General features: G+C 35.3%; 1 protein-coding gene across 1 annotated transcript in view; it reads right to left on the bottom strand.

The window, feature by feature from the left end:
• The window catches only part of babam2 (BRISC and BRCA1 A complex member 2), a 71,404-nt gene that overhangs the window by 42,000 nt on the left and 5,740 nt on the right, over positions 1–23,664 (bottom strand). The window contains exons 4-5 of the mRNA XM_026285409.1: positions 21,690–21,784; positions 1,087–1,281 (exon numbers count right to left, since the gene is read on the bottom strand). Of these exons, the coding sequence (XP_026141194.1) occupies positions 1,087–1,281; positions 21,690–21,784 (290 nt within the window). The remainder of the gene's footprint in view (positions 1–1,086; positions 1,282–21,689; positions 21,785–23,664) is intronic.

Raw genomic sequence — 23,664 nt, 5'->3', positions numbered from 1 at the left:
TGTTCTCTAGAGTAAGTAGGCCATGGCCATATTCACTTTCGAGTGTAATTCGATGGATAACTCCTTGTTTACATTCATATAATATACATAACTTGGGTTACATAATTTGAATGTTACACAAACATTTCCTAATCACAGTTTGTTATCCCACAGACCACAGTTCACCACATCCCTTTAAAGATTGAAGCCCATGAAGCAACATACTCACACCCACAGCCCATCCCACTACACTCTTTCCCAAAAATATGACCATATTACGGAACCCTCTGTGTGCCCGTTTGTGAGGGAGAGTTTGTTCGTTTTTGACCAGTTGTGCAATTCTATTTGCACTTTATCGAGAACCCACTGTCCTGTGATTGGGCCAAAATATAGTGTGCAATTTTAACAGAAGAACATGTACATAAAGTTGTGCAGTTACTATGAATAAAACACTTAATTTCAAGTTGTTACAATAAGTTTGTCTCTGTAACTCCAGTTAGCACTGTGTAAAAGTGTCAGCAGCTAAATAACAAATCTGTAGTTGTAACTAGAGAATTAGAAAGGTGAACTTTAAAACTGGAATTAAATGAAGCAGAGAGTTATTACCACTTTTAGTTCATGAAATTTCATTAAGAGAAGGTCAGTTTACTGGAAGTGGAGTTGACCCAGTGCTATGAATATATCCTTTATAAAAAGTAGGCGATGTGATGTTTTATATATTAAACATCCATCTAATGTCTATTTTGATAATTTAGTGAATTGAATAGTTTAATTTTATACATCCAGGATGAATCCCTGCTTTTGGTCTGAGACACAGGGATAGGGTCCAGCATCCCCTTGACCCTACATAGGACAAGTGGTTTGGAGAATGGATGGATCCATAAATAGATGTGTTTATCAAAATCTCAATGAACGGAAACATTTGACTATTATGTTAAAAGAAGTATATGGTGAAGCAGAACTGGTAGCCAGCTGTTCTTGAGGCCAGCGTAAATCTTCAAACTGCGCCCATAGTTGGGGTCATGTTGAACGGAAACATTTGACTATTAACTAAATGTTGAACGGAAACATTTGACTATTATGTTAATGGTGAAGCAGAACTGGTACCCAGCTGTTCTTGAGGCCAGCGTAAATCTCCATACTGCGCCCATAGTTGGGGTCATTGAGCAGGCTGTCATATTCGAAGAGCAGGCGGGAGCTGTCACGAAGCCGCTGGCACTGGTACTGATGGTACTGCTGCAACAGCTCTTTCACCAGCTGCAGGAGACACTCCGGTTTACCCGCATCCCATGACACCAAGTGCTGCCGGAGGAGAGAGAGTGAAAGGGAGTGGGAGTCAGCATTTTATCACACACACAAAAAAAGAAAAAAAAGTAAATTGGGAAAACAGAAACATCTAGTACTTTTTAGCTTTCAGTTGTATTTTTTATTTCATGAAGCAAAAAAAAAAAGAAAAAAAAAAGACATATTTCAGATTCTCATTAAGGCTATTTAAAGGGGTCATATGACGTTGCTAAAAATATATATTTTTGTGTATTTGGTGTAATGCAATGTGTTTAACCAATTTAGGGTAAACAAAAAATAAATAAATAATAATAAAAATATTAAAAACTAAACAAAATAAACACACATTATTTTCTACATAATGTACAAACCCGATTCCAAAAAAGTTGGGACACTGTACAAATTGTGAGTAAAAAAAGGAATGGAATAATTTACAAATCTCATGAACTTACATTTTATTCACAATAGAATGTTGAAAATGGGACATTTTGAAATGTCACGCCAAATACTGGCTCATTTTGGATTTCATGAGAGCTACACATTCCAAAAAAGTTGGGACAGGCAGCAATAAGAGGCCAGAAAAGTTAAATGTAAATATACAGCTGGAGGTCCAATTTGCAACTTATTAAGTCAATTGGCAACATGATTGCGTATAAAAAGAGCCTCTCAGAGTGGCAGTGTCTCTCAGAAGTCAAGATGAGCAGAGGGTCACCAATTCCCCCAATGCTGCGGCGAAAAATACTGGCGCAATATCAGAAAGGAGTTTCTCAGAGAAAAATCGCAAAGAGTTTGATGTCGCATCGATTTTTACAAAGCTCATTGTTCTGAAAAGCGTGTACGCTGATTGGCCAGCTATCCAGTGCATTTTGATTGGCTGAATGCCTCAAGCGTGTGACGGAAATGCCCCTTACCACACTGTGATGCCGTGATTTGTGATCGGAGAAACGACAAACAACAAGTGCTACAAAACCTGTGTTTGAATCAGTGGCAAGTTCCTCATTTTACAGAAACGGACACCAGCATTGTAGGTTACTCTCACAGGAAACAGTCCTCGTCCTACATAAAATGTGCTGCACATATCTGAATATTTGGGCTGAACATGTTCCGGAACAGTGCTGTAAATACAACTTAACCACTAATTTCTAGTTGTGTCCTCTTTTAGAAGGCCAAACAAAGTGTTTTTGCTTTCACAACGAAACACGCTACACCTCCACAACATGGCGGTGATGGCAACAGAGAGAATAAAAGTTACTCCTCCTTTCTTTGCATGAACATTTGGGCACCATTATGCAAATCTTCCCACGTCATGATGTAGACACGTGGGGGCATGTTAGAATGAGCCATTTTAGGTACGTGTGTTTGGCTACGTTCACACTGCAGGCTGAAACGACCCAATTCCGATTTTTTTGCCCCATGCGACCTGTATCTGATCTTTTCATGACAGTCTGAACGACACAGATCCGATCTTTTCAAATGTGACCCAGTCCACTTGGGTATGTGGTCCTGAATCCGATACGTATCCGATCTTTTGAAATGCGACCTCCGTCTGAATGGCCAGGCCACATGTATCCGACCCGTACGTCATTGATATGCTACAAACGTCATAATTCTGCGTTAAAGTAGGCGGGAACGAGAAGAGCCACTCACATCAGTATCCCACCACTCCTGCCTGCGACTCCGCTACCACACGTTTCTCTGTTCAGACGTTGCGAACACTGCTCCACAAAACGCTATGGCCAGAAACCTTCTTTTTAATTTTCTTCTTAAAACGAGAAGATTGTAATTCTTCTGGCTCCGTTGGGAAAATAACTTTAATATTGCAAAAAGAGCTCCGCTGTTGACTACAATGTTGTTGACATCCATGTTTAACGTCAGCTACTTCCGCAAACAACTAGTGACATCGTTCACCGTTGAATACTCTTCTGCGCATGCGGGTCACTTCTGGGTCATTTCACGTTCACACAGGAGATCACAATAGGTCGCATTTACTTGGAAATGTGAACGGCTTTGCAAAAAAAATAAAAAAAATTTCAACAAATCGGAATTGAGCAATAAGCCCTTCAGTGTGAACGTAGCCTCAGACACTAAACTTTTAGAAAGAATAGTTATTTGGATTTGAGACTTTAGTCTTTGCAACTTTACAGATCTTCTTTATGCACCAAGAGCTTGTAACACTCCAAAGAGAAAGGAAAATGTTAAATCGCATCATATGACACCTTTAAAAAGAAAAAATGTTCAGAGGAAAAGGAATGTGTATTACGAATAAAAATATGGTTATTTTGAATTCATGATGACTTTAAAGGTAAAGTATGATTTTTTGTGTGCCAAAAAATTACTAAAATAATTATTATAAAAAAGAAAACAGAAATAAAGCCTGTTTTACAATGACTGTTTTGAAACAAAGAGGTTTACTAAAAATTACCGATCTGCCATTGTTCAAAGTAAATGCCCTGCCCCATCCCATGTCACTGGCTGAGACCACTTAATGGCTCTTGAGTCTAATATAATGCAAGAGTGTTTTATATTGAACGCACATTTAATACTTAGCTTAAAAAAATATATAATAATAAATAAAATAAAATAAAAAACCTTCAGAGACTTTCACAGGTAAGTATAAGACAAAAGAACTGAGGTAATTAAAGGCAGGTGGCAGTTTCTAAAGTGCTGAACTGGGGCTTTATCACCCTTTATTATCAAAATTTCAAAACTTGATGTAGTGGTTTCTGCACCTTTGCACTCCCCCTCTCAACCATCTTGAGGCAAATGGTAACACCACAGGATATCCTGCACCAGCGGGAACACTTTCATCCCCTCTCTCTACATCTCTACATATCCCAAGTCTAGAAGCCAAAAGACGATAAATTCCAGCTCCATTTCTCGTTAAGGCAATGTGCTTGAAAGCACGGGAAATTAAGCCACTGAAAAAGAGGAAACACTGTTCTTGCACAGTTTTCAGATAAGACAGTACAAGACCTTGAGTCTGTGCCATATGTTTAATGCATGCAGGGAACAATGGTTTGGTAAGAAAGCTAGATTTTTGAAGGATCAGACGGCAACTAAGAGCAGGCTATTCCCAGTCTCTCTTACTGCAAACACACTGCTATTAGGGAAAGAAGTGAGTTGAGTGGGTGTATGCCCATCACACAGTTTGCATTGCCATGTTCTTGCGGGCTGCGTGAGCGGGAAAAGGCCTGAATGCCAACACAGTCAACTTGCCTTTCCTCCTCTCCTCCTACAGGCTGACCTCATTTGCATAGGTGATCCCAATTTGCATGAGCTTCCCTGACTGGAGCAGTGCACAGGTATGCAAATTCAGAGTGAGGGGGCAAAAACCAAATTGCCACCTTTTCACGAAGTGTTCCACCATTATTTTCACTGGCCTAATTCTACCCAACAGCCAGTTCTGTCTCCAAGGCCCAATTGCTCGTTGATGCGCGATACATAAGCAAGTTGAAATTAAATTTTAGTGACACTGACTGAAAATAAAATGCAGAATCTACATTTTTTCAAGCGAGTACATAAACATTACATGTATCTCACTTAAAAAACACCTCTGGCTCTCGGCTCCTTGTCAAGGGTTAAGAATAAGACAAACAACTAAGAATTCCTGTCAATCCAAGGCACACACAAACACAGGCTGTGTTAAAATGAGTTTGTCACATGCTGTCTTGGATTTTTAAATGATGGAAATGCAATTTCGGGTTGATTTTCATCGCTCCCTTGAATCATTCCATCTACAAGCCTGACTGAGTCACATACGAGCAGAAGAGAAGAGAGGGGACAGAGCACGCCGTCTGTCCACTGAGGCACACATTACACAACTTATTAACAGCACAAACCACAGCATACAGCTGAAATTGTTACATTTCTTGGATCAAATCAAAGCGTCTTAACGTAGTTGATGGAAAAGAGGGGAAAAATGGAAAAGGAAAGATAAGAGATGAGCTCTTCACCCGTGGCTGGGAATGATGATCAGGGAAAGAGCGTTCGCGGGACAATCAGTTCAGGAACCCAAATATTTAAATGTGTTTTTTTTTTTATTATTATTGTTTTTAAACAGCTAAATAATTTTAAAGCTTTCCTTTATTTACTTTATTTTATTTTTTTATTTTAAATTTTTCAGTAATGGTAAACTAGTTGGAGCAAATAGTTAGCACACATGCTCTGATACAGTACACTGGTTCTCAAAAAGGCAACATCAGCTTGAATACAGCTTATGACATTCCAAGATCCTGTCCCTTATGTTATTGTTATTGTAGAGCCCTCTAAAACTAGCTAACTAAAGCTGCGTTTCCACCGCTCGAACTTTACCCAGGAACTAGGGACTTTTGGGCTGGTACTAGGTGTGTTTCCACCACAGGAACTACTGTAGTATTTAAATAAAGTTCTGGATAAAAAAAAATGCCCTTCAGAAAGTCCCTGCTCACGAGGTAGTACTTTTTCAAACGGGGTGGGACTTGGGCGCTAAACATGATGATTGGTTAACCCTCTGGAATCAATTAACACGTATGCGTTATGAGGCTTTTTCTCTTGATAACCCCGAAAAGAATTTAAATTACACTTTCAGTTTTGATCGTACAGATAAGAGCAATACATCAATTGAATCTGTAAAGGGTCTACTTTTCTTTTTTTGTATACAGACATAATAATAAAACTTTGCGCATTTATAAAATAAAGATAACAAACAAGGTGAAACATTTTAAATCAATATATTGTTTTCTGTGAATGAGTAAACAAGATGATTTTCACATAATTTAGAAAGAAAATCTCTAGGCTACAAGCTCCAGTTCAAATCTGAGTATTTATAAATGCAGTGCCCATTTAAGATTTTAGAGACGATCAGCTCCATGCAATCAGTGGGAGTACAGTGCTCATCTATACCGTAGAGAGAGGTCTCGACTTGGCTAGTTCTGACATTTGCCACTGGCTCTGATGTCTCTTTAGTGGTTAAACATAAAATATAATTTGTTTTTAATAAATAAAACAGGTAATCTTTGATCTTTATTTAATTTATTATTTATTTATTTGGGCCAGGGGCAGGATGCTTACACCAGCAATGACCTCATCATTATTTATTATTTATTTATTATTTATTAATATGTTAAAATGTAAATAACGAGAGGCAATTGATTTAATATTTTGTTTTATTGTAATGTAGGCTGTATATATATATATATTTCTGCGGCTATTAATATTTTAAAATGAAAGCAAAAGGAGGCAGTGGAATTTCATATCGTATTTCGTCTTATTGTAAATATACAGTGATGAAAATTGTAGTAGCCAAGGCGAGCTGACTGATGTTATCAAGTATGCTGCTGCTTGCAGAATTACTGGACTTGAGTCGTCCCGTCTGTGGGAGTTCACACTCCCGAGTCCAAACTACTGAGGATGCAAGTCAGAAATGTGCATACTTTGTATTGAGAAACGCGAGCAGACCTACATCACCATCGCTATTTGCCTAATCTTCACGGTACTTTAGACCACGGTGGAAACACAGAAAGCAACCGGTTTGGGGGGAAAATAGTTCCTGGGAAAAAAAAGGTTCCTGTTACAATTGCTCCGGGTAATTTCAGTGGAAACGTGGCATAACTAAAACCAGCCAACTAAACATAAAAAAAAAAAAAAAAAGATTCCTTTCCAAAAATTCCTTTTCTGTTGGTGTCACCTATTAATTATTTTAATCAACCAATGGGCTATTAAGCCAACATTCATCTATCTAGGTTCATTCTGGTATAGGATGCCTATATTTCTTAAACTAATCAAAATTTCTATGAATACCATTTAGTATATTCAATTACAAAATCAATGTCACTGATACAAATTTTGTTTCATACATATTGAAGGAAAACTTCTCAATGTTTTACTGAGTCAGGGGACTAAGGACTTAGGACTTAGGACTTATCTGTACTTGGTAAAAATTGCTACACCCTAAAAAACTGTTCCACTGTTTCAAATTCTTTACTGGCTCGGGGGTCATGAGAAAGTCAACGTTTCCACACATGAGGAGTGGTTTTCTGTATAATGTCTTAAGTCTTTAAGTGGGACTTTAAGTGAGATGACATCATTGCCCAGCATCACTCCCCCTGGTAGAGAGTAAGCCGTGTGAAACAGATACTAGACTGCCATTATTCATCACATTAATACAGTCTGGGTATCTGATATGGTAAAGCTGAAGATAAATTGTAAATACATTGTGGTCAGCCATACTAAAAAGGTCAAATCACAACAAGGGCACTGATATCCAGACACAAATCAGTCAGATTCAGATTTTCAGCATCTTGATTCATTTTGAGATTAATAGGCACATTTTAAGTTACAATGTTATTCAAGGCTAGATAAATAATATGATTCTCCCTTAACTAATACTGTGTGAACTGAACACTGAATAGAATACTCAAACTTGTTTACTTGAACGATTGATCAAAGTGGCACACTTAATGAGGAAACCATGTCATATCTGTAAAAATCACATGACCATTATGGTCTCATCTGTTACTTTAAAATTCAGATTGGTGATCAATTGTTTACAGTTGTCTGTTTACAGTTACAATCACAAAATAGGAGACAGCTACAATCTGTGGAGCATTATGTCACCAAAAAATTAACATCTGCAGAACTCAAACAAATGTTACAATCATTATTTAGGAAAGCCTTCCACTAAAAAAAAAAATAATAATAATAATAAAAAACATACATTTTAAACAGGTGTATACATTCCTAAAATGACGGCAACTGAATATACTGTACCTGCTGCTATGTCCTTAATGTTAATTAAGCAACAAAAGAAAGAGAAGGAAAAAACAAATAAATCACTCAGTGCTCTAAACCGACTTTTGTAGCTTTAGTAAGGATCAATTTATGTTCATCGGATACACTGGAGTTATCAGTAATTGCGTCTACAAATCCATACATCTTCATTCTCTTATATGAAGAAATTTTACATTTGATTACTTTACAAAATTGTTGTATCTTTACTATAGTTAGACTGACGTACCTTATTCCATTTGTATCTTTGTTCTATATTATGCATTTTGTCCTTTGTTTCTTTGTTACAACTTATATTAGACTAGTTTTTTTTATGTTATGTTATGTTATGTTATGAAGAATTGGCATCAAATTTTCATCACCTATCCAACTATCCAACATTAACACACTTTGAAAATAATTATTAATCCAAATCGAATCATTCTAAAACTGTAAAAGTCTTTCCTGAATCAGCTTCGCTGTCTACCCAAAAATTCACAATTATAAAGATGTTTTTTTTTTTTTTTTTTTTTTTTTTCATTAATGGGAACATTATACTGATCTGTAAAATGATCAGAGAATCACAAGAAAACCAAAGAGCATTCATTGTGTTTTGAAGGAATTCTAAATGACATCATTTTCTATGAAAGCCTGACAGTTGTGTGAAGTACAACCACTCATTTAACGGCGTTTCACAAAAGGAGTATAAATGACCCCAGAAAACATCTGAGGCATTCAGCAGCTAAACCCATGCCAGAAACACTATGAGCCAGCTGATGATGACAAAACCACAGTGGTTCACATACACAAGCCATCTTCATTAGCCACTTTTTATCAGTCACTGCTCTATTTTAAGATCGATCTGTTTTGAGATCACAAGGGTCAAATGTCGAGAGTTATTTGCATGCTGCATCAACAAAAAAAAAGAGTTAAGCACTGAATAGTTAGAAAAGATGACAATAACAGTCTGGTGTCCGTCTGGCCACTTTTCTGTACATCTCTCTATAGATCAGTCTGAGCAGGAAGAAAGATGCCATTGTTTTGGAGAAGGAAGGGCTCATCCTTTCTGCCTAGAGAGGAAGCTGTGGCAGGGGCAGGGCGCTTACACCAGCAATGACCTCATCATCCTGGGCTGTCTACGGTTACCAGCAACAACAGGATTCCCGTAATGAGTGGGCGACAGAAAACAAGTTGGATATTGTTTAGGTATGTTTTAGGATGAAGCAACGAACAGCCCGAGGAAAGTTGAGGATGAAGAAAGCAAAGGAAAGCCGACTTCAGGAATGTGCTGTGTCAGAGGAACTGTGTTTGGACTTACCAGGGCCCCTGAAAACTCTCTGTCACTTTATGCTCCCCAGACAATACAATCGAGACAGCGGTCGGTCGCAAAAAGCTAAATACGTGCCATAAAACAAAAGGCCTGCGCAGGTAGAGTGATGCAATATTGACACTCTTTTTGAGTCACTCCAAGTCCTGTCTGCCTGGAAACCATTTCTTACTCGGAGAGAGGACAAAGCAGTCTTCATTGTGTAATTACACACATTACACACAAAAATAACATGTGGAAAATTGACCTCAAGAAAAAAATAAAAATAAAAAATAAAGCCAAAAGTGAGACAACAAAAGGTGTTTAAATGTATTCATTTTCAATTAATGACCTCCTCATAGTCAAATTATCTTTATTCTTTTACAACATAATGTGATTGTTATTTTCATAAAAGACTATTTAAAAAATACTATGGAAACAGTGAAAAGCTGCAATAGAACTAATGATAAAGTAGATGTAATTTTACTGTAAGATACTGTTAAATGTGTATTTTTTTAAAGAGGAAAAAAGTGTCATCTTATAATTCACAGTAAAAAATAAATAATAATTAAAATGCACATTACCGCATTTCTCTGTGACAGCTCACATTCGATGTTTGTTTTACACTGAAATAACAGTTTCTTTTCTTTTTGTTTCTACACTGAATCCCTTATATCATTTGTCATAGCTTGTGGAAAAGCTAACAGTGATGAACTTTAACTTTCATGTGGCTTTCCCTTTACAGTCTGTGTTTTACGGTGGTTGTCAGCTTATTATGAAGGTAAAACAGATTTTAGCAGTTCTGTATAATAACATAATTTTCAGTTGAGGAAAATAGTGCTACCATATGGCAATCACAGCCGTGATATCAGTCACTTAAATTACAACATCAGTTTTCTGGTGATTGCATAGATATACAAGTAGATTTTAACAGATAGGCTATAAAGATTAAAAACTTACTTAAAATTTGCCTTCTACTAATAATTTTTTTTCTGAATTAAAACATAACTTGACACTTTGTTTTAGAGTTTAATCCACTGGGCACACAGTCACAAAGAGTGAAAAATAAAGAAAATAATAATAATAATAAATATAAATATAGAAAAAGCTGATTTTTTTAATCTGTTCTGCAGATCTTTTGTCTTTTTGTTACACCGTTACTATGTGGCCACACTGGGAGCATTTTTAGAGAAGAGTGTGAGTTCCTGTAAGCTGAACTGTCAGAGCTGGGCCGAGGTTGATGTGCCGTGGGTGTGATGCCTCCGGGTTCAGTAACGCCCGAGAGGCACACCCAGTCCTCCTCACCTTCAGAGCAAACCTCCCACACACATGAACACACACGCACACAGCAACAGAAGGAGCTGCTCTGACAGTGGCTTTCTGCATAATAATGCATCAGTCACAACACAATCTGTTGGCAAACAAATTAAATGATAGGAGTTTGGTGATAAAACCTCCGAGGATTTGGGTAGATTGATGCCTTCTGCATCAAACTTATAACTTTTCAAATTTTGCAAATAGAAACAGGCACAAAACAGAAAAATGTAACGCAAGGTCTTGAGGTGGAACTCGTTAATACTTGGTTCTGTTTTCAAAATGCTTCATCAAAAGTCTATAAGAAGAGCTGTCATCTGAAATGCAGAGATAGTTCTTTTGGACACAGCTATTATTTAAGCACCTCAAATATACGGTATTTTTTTTGTGCCGCTGGCAATCAGCCCCAATAAATAGCAACAAACTTGAGCAGAAAATTAAAAAGAGGAAAAATATTTTGAGTATTAAATTAATCTGAGCTAGCGTCTAATTTGAGTGTGGGCAAGTGTTCAGTTTTCCTCATGAAGAGTGGCTAAAGTGTGCCAAGTTTTAGATCACACTAAATTGATTTTGTCATGTGTTCAAAATGACTTGGCTGATGAGGTCCAGAATGTTCTCTTCACATGAACTTAATGCTTCAAATAAAAAAAAGAGAAGGCACATCCCACAAAAAGGGTACAAAATAGGCATTTAAGCTCTACAGAAAAGTATGTCTTTTCCAAACAAAATGAAAGCAGGTGCCAAACATAATTTGTTTTCTATCAATATATATTTAAATAATGTAATAGTACATTTTCATACTAAATTAATAGAATAAAATTTACAAACTTTGAGAATAATAAAAAAAAAAAACTAAACCAAAATGAGAAACGGATGAAAAATGATTATGCTTCTATCCAACTATGTAAAAACTGAAAACTGAAACAGGGAAGAGAATTTTAACTAAAAGGCTAACATTTTGTCACACGAGGGGCAGGGGTCATTTTGGAAGTGACAAATGTCAAATACAATCATTTTGTGTGTGTAGCCTATGTATTGTCATAATTATATATATATATATATATATATATATATATATATATATATATATATTATATTTACAAGGAATTCTCTTCTGTTTTATTAATTTTAATTTAATGTAAGAAATCAAATACACTGCTGGATAATAATAAATCATTTGTAATCTATAATTTGTTTTTCCTAATGGCAATTTTATGATTGTTTTTATATACCTGGCTACATTTAATTAGCAATTATTTAAATTTTGCACAGAATAAGTTAGAAAATATGCTTTATAGTTTCTGTACTATAATAAATGATATGTCAATTAGCACCGCATCATTCATAAATTTTATTTTGTGGTGTTTTTTTCTTAATGTTTCATCAGTTCATTCTGCTTTTTATCCAGTTTAGATGCAGATAAAGCCTGGCACGTCTATGAGAGACATCACTTCTCTTTCAGTGTGAAAACTTTATCTCATTTTCACAAAATAACATTTCTATAGTAGCTACAGTATTTAACATTTCCTCTCCATCAGCGAATGATGATACTGAAAGAAAATGCGCCCAATGTCTATTTCTATAGCAACAAATGCTACTTTCATGCATCTGATTATCAGATAAATCTGATAATTTCAAGGTCGTTGTTAATGCTGTGTTTATTTTAACAGTTTCCTTCATACTTTCGGTTCATCAGCATTTTCAAAACACATTTATCATTCAATGGAACTGTGCTTATGATTTAGACACTTACATTTCTGCTCCGTCCATGCAATAAATACACAGCTTTCGACTGCTCAGGTAACGCCGTCGGTAAGATGCAGAGAGTCATTGAAAAACTACAGAAAAATAAAGCTACTTAACTTTAGTATTACTGCCCATTAGTACTAAGGAGAGATCACACATCAGCTGCGTCAGAGACGAACGGAGCGTGAGCGCAATCCTGTGACAGTCTCGGGCAGTAATAGTGAAGGAGAGAACCGAAGCACGAATGATAAAAAACCGTGCTTCAAGATCGATGCATATGCATCGTAAGGGTTTGTAATTGATGCATCAAGAAAATGAGAGAACCGTTACACCCCAAATATATATATATTTCCATATTTCTATTTCTGTCTATGGCTTTGCCAGTAATAGTTTTGGGATTTGCTTTAGCAGAACAGGAAGGAAGAGGAAATGGTGGTTAAGTGTGCCCAGGTTAGCCTGCCTCTGTATATGGTCACCCTGCTTTGCATTGTTGTGTAGTGGAACATGAGGTGTTCCTTCAGCAGGAGGGAACCGCAGATTCTATTAAAATCATGTTTTACTGCATCCAGCATAGAGCTCCCAATTCTCCATTTCCTTTCCCATGATGGACACCAGTAAAGATTTTTTCTTTACCAGTTAATTAAGTCTCTAATCCATTCTCAGTAAATCTGTGAGATTTTCCCCCCACTCACTTTATTGCACACACAACTGCATGAATGCTTTCTTAGAAAAGTAACAGTACAATTCTCAATAAGATCCATGATGTAACGTTAAAGAGTTAAGGATGAGTTGAAGCAAGACTGAAGCACTGACATATCCAGTTCAACTGCTTTGAAAAAAAGTGTAGTTCATTTGTATAGCTTTACTGCTGCAAAAAACTACTTTATACTTTAACTACTTTACTACGTTATTGTTTAGTTTGACCTCAATGGTCACCAACTGAGCGTAAGCTACACTAAACCTGAAATATTGCTTTGTTACTGTTAGTAAAACAATTTTTTTGCTGTAGAGGATATTTTGCACTTAATGTCAGCAAACGGTGCCAAGGTGTCTCTATTCTCCTGCATATGTCTGGATTTATGGCAGTTGAGGGTTTTTCCCAAAGTGCACTCATGGTTCAGGTGCAGGCTAAACGCAAATATTTACAATAATTACTTTAAACACTTAAAAACCACTGTTCAAAGCAGAATTTCTGGTGTGTAGGAGACCTGGATGCAAACAGGGCCGGAGAAATGAAAGGGCTGAAATAACACAGGTCACTCAGGACAGAGTGTTGCAATGTGTTTGGAAGTCCAGATGTGCAAATTTAAGAGGCTGGAGAAGGTCCCATTAAAAGAGTTTAAATAAAAAGAAAAAAAAGAAGATATCTGAAAGTGAAAGGCTGTGAAAATATTTGTCAAGCTAGGGGTTATGACAGGGTCTTAATACAACAGTGTCTTAATACAGATTGCATGACTAAGTGTAATACAAAGTGTGTCTTATTTGAACTGTGTTTTTCCACTTGGAACTCATTTTGCTTTTTTTTTTTTCAAGTGTTCTTGTCTGGCAAACATTTCAGAAAAACATGGCCAAATAGAATAAGTTCAGCAGAATAAAACAATGCAATCTCAATCATTTTACCAGAATCAACCTTTACTCAATTCTAAAGAGATGACAGTGTGCACATTAACACTTCTGTACCCAGACATTGGTGTCTTTTGGTTGTTTCCAAAATCTCCCTGGCTGATACACTTCCCCAAAGTTTCCTGGTCATTATGAACGCTGTATTCAGGCCGTGCCAAAACACAACCCCTGCTACCTCTCTATTGTCAATGTTATATCCTTCCCATAATGCCAAGTGACTCGTAAAAAATAGAAATGCCGGTGTGATTGCCAGAACAGGCCTAGAAAAACTTGAAGACAATTCCGGGAGACCAATGAAATATCCATCCATGGGGATTGATGGAAAAAATTCTGTATCCAGAGGAAGGGAGAGGGGCAAATGACTTTAATCCATAACATAAGAATAAAGCATACAGGAATGACACAATATCCGATTATTGTATCCCTATAATACTAAACCTCCCTAAATTCATTGAGCTACTGCATTATAAATAGAAAATAAGTTTCCACAATTTCTTTTTATTTTATTTTTTTTTACAAAATGTGCATAGACACACCGCATAGTGACCAATTAAGATTTTCCATTTAAACAAAATGCTAACACAATAGATGTATCATTATAGACTAATTTTGAGTTATAATGATGTAAACTTTAAAATGATAAACATTAAAATAAAATAATAAAGTATATATATATATATATATATATATATATATATATATATATATATATATATATATATATATATATATATATATATATTGTATGATTTAATTCTGATCTGACAATAAATAAATTAATAAATAATTCATAATTAATTAATGTTATTTATTATGACAACTAACATGGCCAAGATCTGAAGACAAAATCTGAGATTCAGAGTGATTATTACCATTCACCAAATAAATAAATAAATAAATAAAATAAAAATCTGGTTTGGGCCACATTCATAAACACTGACCTAATTCTAAATGTAAGTTAAACTGTAAAATAAATCTGAATATGAAGTGAAAGAAGTGAAATCACCCTGGAGTGATTCCCCAAAGCCAGTCTGCTGATTATAGTTTAAAAGTACTTGTACAGTGAAAAAAGCCTGTATCTTGACTCTATGCTTCACTTGTTCTGTAATGTGGTGTTACCATACACCATTCAAACAATTCAACAGTCACACTATGATATTAAGTTACAATGCCTTTTTAAACGTGAAACCCTTTAATAGAGCGTGGGTTGCACTGCGGTCGAAACAAGGTCACACAAAAACGTGGAATATAACAGGATTATGCATTGCATGAATCATTAATATAAGCCTAAACAAGACATCACCACAGGCTGAGATGTTTGCTGTCTAGACTGCAGCCTCGATTCTCCGAAGCCCGGTGAAACTTAAACTAAGAGTGCTTTGATCTCTCCAGTTTTCCCATGGCTAACGTCAGATGTTCCATCCTGGAGCTTAGACCACTGTCTCAGCCACCTCACCACAATTAGCTGCTCTTTCCTCAACGGCCAGAAAAGCCACTAATTAAAATCAAAAGTAGGAAAGCTCTGTAGTGTGCTGCTGCAGCACTGTTATTGTTTGACGGAGGTTAATTAGAGACACTAAACCGAGGCATTCTTAGTAATATTGAAACAAACGCAGCTCTGCTTAACTTTCACTTTTATTCTGCTTTTCAGGAACAGGAGACATAATAACATAATGACATAATATTGTCTATTTGATTCAGAAAAAGAGGGTTATTAAAGGGGATGAAAAGGTGATGAAATAACAATTTACGAGTCAGTTTGATGTGCTTAATTACTGGTGAAAGAAGAAACTGGACCTTAAGGCAAGACACTTCATCATGTTTTTAGGTATAAAATTACATGTAGGTACATTAAATCCAATATATATATATATATATATATATATATATATATATATGTATATATAATTTCTAATTATAATATATATATATATATATATATATATATATATATATATATATATATATATATATATATAATAAAAAAAATTAAGTTATATGTACAAACCCCTGGTGTGGAAGGGGTACATGAAGTGAAGATTTATAATTAAATTTGCTTTCACAGCTAGCCAAATCAAACTTGTGATCTCTGTGGAATCAACACAATATATTATCTATTATTACATTCTATTATCTGCCTAGTCATAATGTTATAAGCAATGTGTAACTGCATTGAGGATATTAAATTCAAATTCTAATACTAAGAGCAAATTACAAAGAAGCATCATTGCAATTCTTTTTAGTCTTATTTGCTTCTGTGCACATTTACTGTAACACCAATGGTATGAAATGCCACTGGTTCTTGAGTATCTTGTAACAGATCACTGATGTATTTATGCACCATATTTTGGGTACAGGTTACATTTTGGTCTGAGCGTGAAATCCATTTTATTTTCCCTTAAATTCTATGTTTTTCATTGTATTTTTTTCTGGATTTAAAGTTGATGTCGAATGAAGTGAGTTAATAAAACATGAACAATTAAGTCAGATTAAAAAAAAATATATATATATCAAATGAAAATACAACAGTTTGTTTAAAACAAAACATTGTATTTGTCAGTCTTAAGATTGTAATTAAAATCTACAGAAGCAACCAGATAAAGTGCAATATAATAAGATTTTTGCCTGTAGTGTCTTTCCATAAGTGTTAATTGAGGTCTGGCTTCCTGATCCCAGAGTTACATTCTGGGAAGCAGTGTCACTTAATCATACATTTTCCGCCAAGTTGTGCAAGTGAATGGTCTGGTTATAGAAATTAAGTAAGACTGGAATAAAGTATCCTTTCTGGCCGCATGCTGAATCACTTTTGGTCAATGTTACATTAGTCTACAGGATTGGCTTAGGCTAGTCTCGGTGGTTATCCAGCTAATGATCGACAAACTGCATTACAACCATAAGAACCTTATTTTAATGCATATGTTTTTAAGATTTCAAACAATTCATGCCAATTTAGTGCTACTTCAGTCATGTATGTCCTCCTGTCTATTTAAATGGGTTTAAGACCAAAATGTCAGATAATCAATAAAATCTAACAGCACTGAATGCAATGCAATATGCTCTGAATAAAAGCAGTTGCCAAATGCATTACAGCATGTATAATGCAAATGTATGAAGATAATTTTCTCTTTCCAGGACATCCTTTCCTACAGCCATCCTGTTGAACGATACAGTTTCCCCAATTGATTTTTGATGAGTTGGCCTATCTAATATATGTGTTCATTCTTTCTAAAATTGTAAACAGCACAGATGTCTCCACTGTAGTAGTGCACTATTTGACCTTCATCCATTAAAAAATGAAAAAAAAAAAGACTTGAGATTCTCAGGTGATGACAATTTGAATGAAAAGCATCTCTGAATGAAATTGCTACAGAGCTGTTTGGAGCTAGCTGAGTCATATTTTGTTTCAAGCAGTGCTTTCACAGCTAGCCAAATCAAACTTGTGATCTCTGTGGTGTCAACAAAATCTCTGCCTAGTCATAATGTTATAAGTAAAGTATGCCTGTACTAAAAATAATAAATTACAATGGCAATCCTAACAGCAAATTACAAAGGAGCATCAAGACATCTCTACTGTTTACTGTGTACTGCATTACGTTTTTTTTTTATATTTGGCAAAATATGATAAGTCAAATTTGCATTTGTGCACAATAGTTTAACAACAATTGCATTTTGTGCTTGTGTATCTTGTGACAAATCACTGATGCTTTTCTTTTGATTCACAGCAATTTAATGTACACAAACAAATACAAGCTACATTTCGTCTGTCTCTCGCACAGCGAAGTGAAATCCATTTTATTTTGCCCTAAATTCTGTTTTTCATTTTCTTTTTCGGTATTCAGATCTTTTTGATTGAATACAAATTTATCATCTAATGAAATGAGTCAATAAAGTTTAACAATTTAATCGAGAGTTTGAATTGTTAGCAAATGAAAATACTTTATAACAATTAATTTACAACAAAACACTGTATCATTATTTTTTTTTTGCCAAATAAGATGTTGAACAACAGAACGGTTTCAATTAAAACATGATTGAAAATACGTAATATCTTTTTACGTGCAAATAGCCTGCCTTCTTGCCAGAGGTTATTTACACAAGCTCCACCCACAAACGTGATAGGGCTAGTCAACACTATATAAAAGATGGCTGTTAATCATTAGATCCAGTGGCGAAGATGGTAAAGTGAGTTCCGTAGTCTTTTTGGCGAGATTGACCCGGGTTCGAATCCGCCTTTTCCCAAACTTATTTTTTCTCCCTTTTGTTTGTACCTATTTCAACATTTTTAGCCTGCCAAATATTTCCTTCTGCGATCCATGCAAAAAGCCATACTAGTTTGGAAGACAACTTGTTAAATGCTAACAGTATTTTCACTTTTGGATGAACCATTTCTTTTACGATAAAACTAAGTGCAGGGTTCATAAGTGCAATATCAACTTTCTGTAATAAATCCTATATTTATCAAATTAAAATGGGAGGAAAATTGAAAAAACTTTAAAAACGAGTACAAAGAACCAACATTAATCAACTTTAAAATCAGAAATGATGAAAACACTCTTGCAACATTTCTTTTTACACCTTTGTAAATCTTCTGGTGTCAGCCAATCAAGTAAACCCACCATTCAAACCATGGAAACAAAATGGTAGTTAGCAGCTAATAATACTTATGACAAAGTGTAAACAACCCCAAGTTTTACTGAGACATCAGAAATTCCTCAAAGCAGTGTGAAATTTATGCAATAGTTCATGTAACTGGAAAACAAGCCTGTGTCCAGCATCGGAGCGCTGGTGAGGTGAAAATTAAAATCATTAAACATAACAGCTGTTTTGTCGTTAGCGGAGCAACAGCTAACATCCTTACTTACAAAACCTATGTATACTACATTTTTCATAATATAGCACAACTAAACAGAACAACGTCATTATTCTACTGCTCTTCCATTTACAACAAATTGCGAGGCCACCTTGTGTCTCGCAAAAGGAATCTATAGGCAGTAGACAGCAAGTCAGCTACTCGATAGATTTTGGAACAGTTGCATATTGAGGTGTGAACGATCCAGACGCAAGAGATCATTGTTGATCTTGAGTCTCTCACATGCCAATGTGAAAGTTATCAGTTTGCATGGGACGCACTGACAGCCAAATTAAAACAGCAGAACTGTCTGGGAAGGACGAAAGCAAATAAGATGAACAAATCTGAATAAGAACATATAAAACAAATGTATAGCTGTTTTTAGACATTATGTTTGCCTATTATGTAGCATATTAACTTCCCCAGGAATTTTGGATTATTCACGTTTGGTTACACATAAAAAATAAATGACAAAAAAATAAAAATTCAAGTGAAGAATAAGCAGGATGAAGAACAAGACGGAGGGAAAGTGGCTGCAAACCAGCATAAGAAAATGTCCCTGGAAAATAAACCAAATAGCTGCATACACATACCCACCCGCCATAACGAAGAAGCTAAAACACAAAGCAAACACATGGGCAGAGTGCAGCCTTGGCAGCATAGAGGTGCTTCCCCCCTCATGTTTTCAGCTGCATTCAAGAGACGGTGAGCAATAGTCACCGTCTCACAGACTCTGACATAAGCAGGGGATTTTTTCATTCTGTTCCTCCTTAAAAATAGCCTGAAGGAAAGCTTTAAGCAATCAGGGTAAGAAGAGTCTTAACAACAGAGTCCAGACGAATCTAAACCATGTCTTGCACAAACACGGTCTCCTTTGCAAAATAATCTCTAATTCTCATTAAAAAGTTATTTAACACACCACAAGAGGAATCTGGTGACCCCATTTGAGATGACCGTAAATTTTGCCTACGAATAGAATAGAATAGAATGTATTGCAATTAGTGCAGTCAAATAATTAATCGCAATTAATTGCATCCAAAATAAATTTTATATATGTTATACATGTATTTACAAGTATACAAAAAAATTATTCAAGATATGCATGCATGTGTATGTATATATATATATATATATATATATATATATATATATATATATATATATATATATATATATATATATATATATATATATACATATATAATATACACAGTACACACATATTATTTAAACAAAAACTTCGGATGTGATTAATCATTTGACAGCAATAACTGCAATATGACAATGAATGGTGGAATCCATTGCTTTGTTTCTCTCACATTGTGACTACAAAACATTCATTTATAATAGGGAAATAATAAAAACAATGATCAAGAAAAAATAAGGTCATGTCTCATGCCTGGTTTCTTATTGGGTTTGACCTATGGATTGTTTGTAATAACAGATTTGATTACGGTGTCACTCATCTGGTAGGAGAGTGTTTAACAATGCATGATTTGTGAGGCAGAACAACATATCAAGAATGCTGTGGGTCTGTGAAGTGCACCTGAAACAGTCTGTTATACTACTGTATGTCTCTGACCACTAACTCTTCATAAACTCACAAAGGCCTGACACATAACTATGGGGTTAGATTTGTTGCATATTTCCAAAAAAAATCAGGTAACAATCTGCAAATAAACAGTTATAATATATAACTTTAAAGTTATTAAATATTTCATTTTAAGATTATTTTTTTTTTGGTTATTATAGTTAACTACAATAACAACGATAGTTAACTATTTATAACATCTTTGGATTGCTTCCTGCATTTATGAATCACCATACACAAATTTGTACACAAATCCACAAATAGATGGACTCCTCCCACTATCTACTCAAGCCAATCAATCGCAGCACGTTCTAGCTACAGCCAACAATATTTTTTTCTTTGACAACTGTACTTTATTTATTGTGAACTTTATTTAATTATTGAAACTCTCCACATTTATTTGAGGACCATAATCTATTTATTTGGAAAATAAACAAATCTAACCACACACAAAATATACAAATGCTAGGCATGCGGCACACTGTGTGTGTAGCACAGTAACACAGTGGATCTTTCATGCCAAAAATTATATTCCTAACCCTAACAAAAAACAAACCAACATTTATAATAAAAAAATATAATATAATTTATAATAAAAAAAAACATTTAAATGTCTGCTCCAAAGCCAAGTGAGTTTTCTATCTGGATGGTTGTTTTTGACGGTGTTCTGCAGCAGCACTGCCTCTGTTGCTAATTTTGCAACCCTAAAACAGGCACCAGAAGAAGGACACTTTTAAACGCAGACGCAACACTTATGTAATTCACCAACACTCTCTCTTCAGAACACTGGAAGCCCCGTGGGTCAAATTTGGCTGCTGAGTCGACCACGCACATCGATACCAGCCATCAGATTTAACTAACCGCACTACAGGAAGTTAAAACAGCTGAAATATCTGCTGCACAGCTACTTCAAATATATTCTAGAATAAGAGCCATTGTTCTGCCTTATTGGGTGTATTTCTGAACAACCGAATTTAACCTGCAGCTACAACATTTTTGCTTCACTGGAGATTTGAGATTTTTTTTTTTTTTGTTTTTTTTTTTTTGTGGGGAATAATTGTGAGTGACCCAAAAGCAAGCACAGACACTTCACTAAAACTAGACAATTTTTATTTGTCAGATTCTGTTAAATTGGGTCTCTCTATACAGAGAACTGAATGCACCATCTTATATGGATGTTGTTTTAACGTTGAAAAACTAAAACATAAAGGGGGATGATGTCATATAATTATAATTATAATCGTAATACACACCGGGAGTTCTGATGGTTCAGGCAGGAAGTCAGCATCCTCTCCAAAGATAAAGTCTGGGGGCAGTTCTGGCTCTTTGGCATTGAAGATAATGTCCCCTGTAAGAAGAAAAGGTTAATAACACTGATAATTACTTCATAAACAATATGAAATGACATACGTTATTGATTTACATCCAGTTCAAGCCAAGACACAAGCCAACTCTTTGAGTTGCACAAAAAACAAATCTCACTCAAGGAGACATGCACTTTAGATGCCTGTATGACATTCACACACTGCAATTACTGTACTTTCCATGTAAGCTCTTTATGTAAAAAAATAAAGGTTTCATGGTTGTTTATCAATGCTTGACCTTATTAGACCAAACAACCAATGTCAATATCAAAGACTAACTTTTTTTTTAATGAGAATGGCCTAATGGCTCTTGTAGTGACACGAACTCTAAAAGGGCATTATCGCACTAATGGAAGATTAAACAAGCCATTGAAAAAGCTTAGTTTTCAATCATGGGTATAATGTCCTGATATTAATGTTGTTAGACAGGTGATACTATTATTATGGGTTTATTTGTGTGCTAGAGGTAAAAAGTTACATACATAAAAAAATTAAAAAAAACCTTTTGTCATCTTCATTCATCTTTCAGAAGCATACAATCAAGTTTTCAGAGTAGAATACAACTCAACATCCAAATTTGAAGCATTGTTTTTGTAACTTGCTTAGCTCCCATCAATGAATTTAGACCATGCTTGTTCAAATAATATACATTTCTTCTTTTTTCCATACTCCTTCTCCTCTGTCTTTTCCATGGACAAAAACAAAACAGAGCAAAACAAACACAAGGCAGTAATTTTCCACAGATGGAGCACGAGGGAAAAGAGCCTGGATGATGTTTGTCGTACATCTGTCACATCTGATGGCATTTTGGAAAAACAGTTGCCAAATACCTAAAAAGAGATAGCAATGGACTTGGCATAGAAGTGTAAATGTTGGGCAATAATGCAGCACTACCCAAATTTACACCCTGAGGGTAGTCAAGGTTGGTGCTACTCAAAAAAAAAACAAAAAAAAAAAACAGAAAGAAGCCTTTGCAAACTCTCGTGAGAAGCAGAAAGCCGGAGAACTCTTGTTTAGTGACTGGATTGCTCTCTTTGCATGCAAACAACAGTCAGCACTTTTGCCAGTGCATTAGTATCACAAGTAAACAATCTGCATTCTTCCTGGAAGAACAGCATCACAATGAACCACCTAGCAACTGGAGTGGGCAACAGTTGAGAAATGCTAAAATATTTCCCTTTTTTTCTGTTTCTCCTGATTCTGGAGTAACTCTAAGTTAAAAAAAAAAAAAAGTTAATAGAGAAAACTATTTAAATTGATGTTGAGAAATACAACACGATTCCACAGCAGGCAGATTGTGACATTTATAAAACAGATGCTTAAAAACATACAGAGTATCTGAAAGATTCTCTGATAATTTGCATAGGTCTGGTATCCTTAGGCAAGTCATTGGCAAAACAAAGGCGAGGAGTTGTGAAAAGGTCTCGAGTCACTTTTTTCAATTGTCACCCACTGGCATTTGCTAAATAAAACCTAGGAAGCAGTGCCAACTCTTAAGTCTGCTATCATTCTTGATTATTTAGAAACAGAAAAATTTGAATGTGTTTTCAGATACTACAAATAATGGATATATAAAAGCATCAGCTTTCCAAGAAAATCAATCAAATCTGTTTCTATCTGAAAGGGACAATTATTTTAATTCATGTAAAAAAAAAAAATGCCAACAGAATATTTAATGGACTACTTCCTGAGCAGTGGAGCAAGTGTTATTACTTAACATGAGAATACAGATGTAATTCAAATACTGATTACTATGATTTATTGTGACACAGTGTTAAGAATATGGCCATCATTCAGCTACGCCTCCATTTTAGAACTAAATTAGACTTTTCATTTCAATTTGCACTTGAGCACTGACTTTCAG

Source organism: Carassius auratus, chromosome 17, assembly GCF_003368295.1.
Source record: "Carassius auratus strain Wakin chromosome 17, ASM336829v1, whole genome shotgun sequence".
NCBI classification, from domain to species: domain Eukaryota; kingdom Metazoa; phylum Chordata; class Actinopteri; order Cypriniformes; family Cyprinidae; genus Carassius; species Carassius auratus.
Note: the sequence above shows the minus strand (reverse complement) of the source record. Positions and strands in the feature narration are given on the sequence as shown.